At 22.7% G+C, this 8,660-nt stretch overlaps 1 protein-coding gene across 1 annotated transcript; it reads right to left on the bottom strand.

Moving 5' to 3' along the window:
* Positions 1-50: 50 nt before the first annotated feature.
* On the bottom strand, positions 51-6,917 carry LOC112603211. Its single transcript, XM_025351699.1, has 18 exons — positions 6,515-6,917; positions 6,104-6,189; positions 5,798-5,968; positions 5,483-5,696; positions 5,323-5,422; positions 5,061-5,211; positions 4,618-4,766; positions 4,141-4,552; positions 3,190-3,351; positions 2,880-3,086; positions 2,405-2,557; positions 2,155-2,343; positions 1,936-2,059; positions 1,753-1,865; positions 1,529-1,687; positions 636-847; positions 314-435; positions 51-130 (listed from the first exon to the last, which is right to left on the bottom strand). The coding sequence occupies exons 1-17, from the start codon at positions 6,597-6,599 to the stop codon at positions 321-323; spliced, it is 2,802 nt and encodes a 933-aa protein (XP_025207484.1). The 5' UTR covers positions 6,600-6,917; the 3' UTR covers positions 51-130; positions 314-320.
* Between the last annotated feature and the right edge of the window lie 1,743 nt (positions 6,918-8,660).

Below are 8,660 nucleotides of genomic sequence, written 5' to 3'. Positions count from 1 at the left end.
AAAGTTTATGCTTAAAAATGAAAATAAAAATGTTTAATTATTAAATATTACACTATCTATAATTAAATATACTTCTAATATATGTTTCTAATATTTGTTGACATGGATTTTTTTTATTGTATCGATGATTCTGAAAATAAGATAAAGAAAATACATAAAATAAACATACATTTAAATTTTACTTCATTAAAAAATATGCAGATACCTTTTCAATTATATTATAATTTTAACATATAATTATACTCTCACAGAATGTTAGTAATAACTTATAATCATATAGTAACAATATTAAAATTATACTTCAAAATCTTACCAAAAAATTAACATTCTTCAGTATCACATAATTCTAATAATTTATACAAATATCCAAGTACATATTCATTTTCAGAATTAATTAATTCTTGTGTAGCAGGTTTACTTATAAAATCACTAGCTCTAAACAAAATTAAAATAAATCATTTAAGTAAATTAAAAAAAATAAAAATGTGTATTTCTCTATAGAACTATGAAATATTTATGAACAACCATCATGTATAATACAAATTTCAAACTTAATGCCAAGATCTTATTTGCTATTTAGAATATATAATCATAATATGTTACAATGAATAAGGATAAATCAATATTTTACTTACAATCGTTGTGCATCATATGGGATTAAGGTATCACACATAGATACAAGAATCCAAAAGAATTGTTTAAATGGATATTCACTGTAAGGGTTACTTAATGAATCACTCATTGCATATTGGATACCATGTCGATGAATATTTGTTGATACTAAACGTCTTCCTATTTGATCAATACATTGACATAAGATACGTGTAATTATAGTAGTCACATCAGTCTGAAATTAAAATTTTGAAATATCTTTAATGAATAATATATCAAAATCAAAAAATTAAAATTTCTTAGTAATGAATAAGCAAAAAATTTAACAATTACAATAATTATTATTATCATATTTTGATAAAGAATATATGTTTAAGTTTTTTTATTAATAAATAATGAGACTATAATATAAAATATACTTTTTCATTATCAGCATCAATGTGTACAACAAAAAAAAACATATTAAACAAAATATTGAACATTAAAGTATAATATTAAATACTAATATTACTTATAATAAATATCTTACTTTTTTTTCTTTACAAAATACAATAAATATATTTAAATTAGCACATTTTTTCTTATTTATAAACTTATATAATATTTTTATAATTTAATGAAATGCAAAAAAACAAAAATCATGCAATTTTTGGCATGATAGAAAAATTTGCCATTCCTAACATATGTTAATCACAAGGTAAGTATAAATTTAAATACAGATTGTATAACATTTTGTGTAATGGTTAATTCGAAAAAATCTGTATACGAAGTTATTAATTAGTAAAAGAGATAGGAAAGATTTATCTTTTTAGATTAAATATATATTATACATTATTTTATTTTACGATTTATACAAAATATGATAATATAATGCAAGAAAACATATAATTCAAATATTATTAATAAAACCACTTACTAAATCTTTTAGTGTATAATTTTTAAAGTCTGATTTTTGAGAAATAATATTTTCATACATGTACACCAAATATAAATTAATTACATCGCTAAGTTGATCTCCCGTTTCTTTTTTGCAAAAGTAATTAAAAACTGGTTCAAGTACATGCTCAATTAATTCCTTAAAAATACATTATGTTCCAGAAAGCTTGATTAATTTAGATTATAATATTACACAGTAAATACCTTTTTTACAAATTGTAATAACGTAATTAAATGATTCATTTCAATTAGACCATCCTGTATAAGTTGTACAAATACTTCAACAAGTCTTAAAGTATTTAAATCATCATTGTATTCTAAAATAAATTTTAAAACAATCATTCAATAAATTTAATAATGTATTTATTCATATTAAGTAATACATACCACAGTTATTGCATAAAGAAAAAATAAACTCATTTAATTTTATATTTTGATCATCATCAAGTATATAATTTGTTTTATCTATGTTAAATCTAATTCGTAATAAATCATTAACAATTAAAAATGCCTGAAAGTAATGAAAAAATTTAATTCAGTAATGAAGATAACTGACTAAAAGCTATGTTAATATAAAATAAATGTATAAATAAAAAAATATCTTACAGTCTCACAGATGTTTAATACTTGAAGCTCATATTTACTTGATGTAATTAACATGGCATTTAGAAAAGTAATATATGTATTGTCCACAATACTTTCAGACTGTTCAATACAAAAATTATTTTGAAATTGTTTTGGTACTTTTAATATTGTTTTTCTGAATACTTCCATGAAAGCACTTAAAGCAAATTCCTAAAAATAATTTATATAATTTTAAAATAGAAATCATGTGTATTTATTTTAAATATCTTACAGAAACAATTAAATTGGTTGGCGAGTTATTGTTTAGGTTGGTTACATAATAAGATAAATATTTTAACGGTTTTAAGTCTTCAGGTATAAGGTTATATTTTGCTAGAGACCATATTTTAATTAACGAATTTTTTTGACTCTGTAAGTTTAATGTCTGAAAAAACAAATACAGTTATTTTATATAATTTAAAATATACTAATTGACCATGGATTTAATTTTTATTGTAGAAGCTTTAAAATGTTTTATTTTATAAATTTACTCTGTCTAAGTTACAAAGAGAACCCATTGGTGATAAATTTTTTTTGTTCATTACCTTCTCAAATTCAAACATTTGTACATAAATATAATTAAGCTACCAGTATGCAGGCTAATTACAGATTAATTTCTTAACTTGAATAAAGCATAATATATACATAGGTATTTACAAAAAAAAAAAATATAAATAAATTGTATTTAAAATTTTTTAAAATATTACATTTTTTGTAGGATTTTCAATTGCAGCTTTTAAAATATTAATATTCACTTCTGCTATATCTTTAATAAATTTCAAACACAAACTTTGATCGGAACCTTCAAGATTTGATGTCATAATATGAATACATTTTGAAATCATCTCTAAAATAGTAGGAATATTCCAAGTGTGATAAAATAAAGATCCTTGATCTAATATTTCAGATATTATCTATATTAAAATTTAAAATAAAGAAAATATTATTGTTTATATATAGTTACCAAGTTAATAAATAAGTAGTTAAAATAAATATATTTCAAAATATAACAAATACCTTACTATTTTGGAGTAATTTAAAATCAATAAACTGAAGTAAAATCCATAATGAAAACGCATGTGTAGGTACATTACATTCTTTAAATTGATTTAGTAAATGCACCACCATATAAGTAGTATATTCTATCTTTTTAATTGTATTAATATGTAACTGAATAATCTAAAATTAAGTTATACACATGTGTTATATAATGTCATGAATACATAATTTATATACTTTTAAATTAGATAATTATATATAAATTATATTGGACATAAATTATTGTTGGATTAAACAAAAATTATACCTTATATATATAAAACAAAAAATTTTGAAACCATAGAATTCACATATAGCCAATATCCAAAGTGTTGGGAAAAATTTTAAAAATATTATAGTTTTTATTATTAAATAAATAGTTTAAGTCAAATTTAAGTTATTTCTGCAGTTTAATTTATGAAACAGAAATAATAATATTGATAGATATCAATAATACTATCCAAATCAAATAACAGCTTACTTAACATACATTGTAAAGTATAATGAATATATTCTAATTTTTAATTTATTTTATTCTCATAAAAATCTATTTTAATATAATTTTTAATTTATTCATTACATAGTATAAAGTTAAATATTAACAATTAAGTAAATGTTTAAATGTACATGTTTTTTTGTTTATTATTAAAACACTTTTTATAATGCTATCTACTTTTTTATAGTAGGTATCAATTATTCAATTATCACAAAAAAAAAAAAAAAAACAAAAACAATAAAAACAGTGCTATAATATATATATATAACCATTTTTGTAACTAGATAAAAGTTAGGGTTAGGTAATGATTATGAAACATGTTTAAAAATAAAACAAAATTTAAAGATGCATTTTCTTAAAATATCATTAAATATTATCTATAGTTATTACTTAATATATTTTATATAAATGGAAAATTAAACATCAGTACTTACATCGTTTTGATCTCCCGTAAAAGCAATTTTATGTTCTGGTTTAACACCAGTAATTAACCATTTAACAACATACATAAATAAAATTAAAAAATTGTGTTTTTTTGTATCTTCAAGATTGTTTAAAGTTAATAATTGAGATATTAATTTGAAGTCAGTCAGTATAGGGCATAAATCATAAATAGCATTAACAAAAAAGGAGGTTGCAATCAATTTAATCTGTGATGGAACACCTTCTAAAATAACTATTAGAACTTTCAATTGTTCAAATACATTTGGTTGAGAATTAACCATTTGATTCATAAAATGTTTTGCTGCAACTCGGGCAATCTTAGATTTTTCAGAAAAAATTAATTCTAATGCTATTGACTCAACCTTATTCATGTGATCTTCTTCATTATTTTCTTCATCTATACTAAAATTTGTAAAAGAAAATATAAATAAACATTTTAAATATTATTTTATTTTAAGAATAAAAACCTTGGCAAAATGGAATATAAATTTAATGCTGAAATTACCACTTCATCATTAGTTGATAAAAGTAGATTAGCTAGAACAGAAACTATTTTGTTTATCAACATCTTCACTTTTGGAATATTACTGTGCATACTTAATATGTCATTAGAAATCTAAAAATAATTGAGAAATATTACTACAAATTTAGGAATTGATAATAAACAGCGATTTATTGCTTTGTTGATAGGTAACTATATTTGACGTTAACAGTACTTTGATGCAACATATTAAGATCTTCCTTTACCTCCAACACAAACTTTCAGTCAATTAAAAGGTTCAAAAATAAAAATTTTAATTTAGAATAGTCAGAAATTTTTTAACTATTATAATACTAATATTAATTACTCAAATAATTAAAATACATTAATAAAAATTTTCAACTCGCAGATAAAAGAAAATATATTTACTTTAAGAGCTATAGTTTGTATACTTGTGCTTTGATCTCCTAATGCCCAATAAATATACATCCAAAATTCATTAATAAAGCTAATAGAATCAATATTAATCCAACATGTTAGTTCTAATAACACTTTTTCTCGTACAAAACAAATAGTATCTCTGAAAAATAAAAATAAAATTAATGTTACACAATAAATGGATAATTATTTTATACATGTAAAAGTAAGTTTATAAATACAAAATTCTGTATACTGATTGTAGTTAACTTACTTCCATCGTTTTGTTAAAAATTCTGTTAATAATATATCGAGATCATTTTTTACAAGTTCAATATTATTGGACTGTATAAAACCAGTAACTATTTTTAAACCTAAATAAAAAAATATTTAAATAAAATTAAAAATATATTTATTAACATATTTGGGTTTACCAAAACTTGTAGCTAGAAGTCTAGGTCCAACAAAATTAGATTGTGATATTCTAGTAAGAATGTCTCTCAGAAATATAAAATAACTTTTATTTGTATCATTTTCAAGAAATAAATTACTATGAAAATGAAAAATTTCAGTAAAAAGTTCTAATGATTTTTGCACATCTACTGATTTTTTAACCTTTTCAGGAGAAATCAATGAACCGGTCTTTGCCTAAAAAATTTAATCAGCATAGTGTAAAATTATACTTATACCTACTTAGAAATTAATAAATAATAATGATAAACAATAGTTATTAACTATAAATATCATACCAATGTTTCAAAACATTTATTAATTCTTGCAAAGATTAGAACAGAATTAAAGTTAATGAATGCATCTTCACAAACATCAATATCAAAACAATTAATTATGACAGCAAATAACTTAATTGTACCATTCTTAGGATTTTCTTTAAATTTGTTCATCCAAATATTCACTATTTCCTTAAAAATAAAAAATAAAGGAAATGCATAACACATTGATTTAATAACATAATATGTTTAATTACATGATTGGGTTATATAATATAAAATAGATATAATGCAAATTATTTCTTAACATCTTTAAAAAAAACTTACTTCTATTTCTGTAGTACTGGTAATGGTAGGATCTATTATTGTAAAAAAACTTTTTTCGATTGAACCTCTTGTTGTTATCGATGAGACTGAAAACCAAATATACTTTTATTATTTAATTACATAATATATAAATAATTAGGATTGAAAATATTTAAGTAGCCAGTGCACATAAGTTAACTTATTGAGGTTAATGTTATGAAATCATATTCTGTAAAACTATAGTACATTACTACAATATATTTTAATATCAATAAGAAGATTTGTTTTTGAAAAACAATATTAATAAATTTATTCTTTACTTATTGATTATTTTAAGAATGAGAATTATTTTTGCACTTAATAAATAATAAAAAATGCATATAGTTAAATGAAAACTAAAATAGATATAATAAACTGGAGATATAAACTCACAACTAGAAGACAATATCAAATTAGACGAAGGCAAAACACTGCTATCACTCGAAAAGCAATGAGATTCATCACGTTCAGAACCCATTGCAATTATTAGATTCAATGAATCTTATAGAATACCTACTAAATACTTAATTTTTTTTTTTGCATAAATTATTAATGAAATACATAAAATTATTTACAAAGTTGTCACTAAACGATTGAAAGGTTGCTCTATAAATCTATACTCTATAGTAAATACCATTTTAATTTCGTACTACATTTTAAAAATTGTGACACGATTCACTAATATAGAAAAGATAATAAAATGCAAATCGAGTTAAAGAAGTTCAATGACAGTTAGAAATTCACATTTCACAAAAGTAATAACTCTTGTTGCGAAGACCGGAAGACTAAAAGTAGAGTGTAGTGTAGACTATGAACTGTGAAGACATATTAGTATATTACAATTTATAAACATATACTACGACTACCTACTACATACCTATATTAGTAAACAGACGGTATGCAAGTTACCAACTGTTTATGGTCAGATTCAACGCACAGACGCTCAGTACCGACAGTACCACCACCACAGTTTAAAATTAAAAGTATTTATATTATTGAAGGTATTCCACAATCTACATTTCTACAATACTCAAAATTTCAGAAATTCAGAAAAGTTTGTTTCGATATGAGAGTATGAGACTCCTATTGGCTACTTTATCGTGTATCAATTATATAACATCTCAATTAAAGTCAATACTTAAAGCTATACTACTTAAGTATAGTTAAGTAAATTGCTTGTTTCCATTTAGATTAGGTATACAAAAATACTTTTAAATTTCAACCACAGTAAATACTAAGTAGGAGGTACCAACAAGGTATACAATTAGTAGAAAACATATTATACATAGGCGGTAGTGTACTAAGGTATTAAGTTGTATCTTCAACGACTGCATTTTTCAGTTATTACTAAAAAAAGTAAAAATACATAAACTTCAAACATTCTGCTGCAGCTTTGCAGTGCTGTTTCTGTACATACAATTTATAGAAGTCAAAAGATATTTATTCTTAAATAATAATTAACCGTAGTCTATCCACAAACTTTAAAAATAAAACACTATGCTACGAACGACGGACACAAAATATCCTTTTTTTATAATATACATTATGCAATATATTCATTATTCATTGTCTGCGAGACTAAGAACTATGAAGCTAATAGACGGCAGGGATCTCAATTTAGATATCTTAAAACTTTACATGGCAAAAACGACATAATACTATTTAAAACTATTAATTCATCCATGAAAAAGAGTATTGTTAGTATATTTTTTATTGATCTCTTAAATTTTTTACTTCGGCAATGGCATCCATTTATATTATATTATTTTCAAATTTATTTAATAAGGAACAGATATCGCCCTCGTGACTGTGTAAACTAGCAGCTGAAAAACGTCAGAAAGAGGTTATCAATGTGCTGTCAATAATAAATAATAATCGGGCAAAAATATACCGATTCGTTATTCATGAGTTCTTGATAATTGATTTAATAGGTAAGTTGAAATGATTCGTGAGGGGTTAATCAAGACAACACAGTCATTGATTCCATCTTCTCACGGACATTGATTTAATATTATTAAGTTTTGTTTTTAAAATAAGACGATTATACCCTACTAAAAGGCCAATAGTAACGCCGTATTCAATCCTAATCGGGAAATGGTTTGTGATTTTAACGGGTATAACTTCGCCTTGATGCCAATCGGGAAAACGGAATTATCTACCGGATTGTTGGTCATCTGCTTGAACACTATAGCTATACTGAAACATATCTAAAAAACTTTTTAAATAATAGGGGTACTCTGACTAGAATTTTTATAGCTCGGAACTTGTATAGTATTATGAAACTAAATACGGCAGATCTGATACGATAGTGGCTTATTTTTCGTGTATTTTGACCGGAACAGATTAGTCGCCTAGTCTCAATACAAACTGCATTGAAATATTTATAGATTATATTATATAGGCTATTTTATAATTGTAAACTATAAAATTGTAATATATAAAACAAGAAATTTTTACTTATTTAAATATAGTATAATGCATGTTTATAACATTATAACAAAAAATCTAACTCCTAAAAAAGAATCTTTTAATGATATCA

The sequence above is a fragment of the Melanaphis sacchari genome, unplaced genomic scaffold (assembly GCF_002803265.2).
Source record: "Melanaphis sacchari strain LSU unplaced genomic scaffold, SCAv2.0 Contig105_pilon_pilon, whole genome shotgun sequence".
NCBI lineage: Eukaryota > Metazoa > Arthropoda > Insecta > Hemiptera > Aphididae > Melanaphis > Melanaphis sacchari.
Note: the sequence above shows the minus strand (reverse complement) of the source record. Positions and strands in the feature narration are given on the sequence as shown.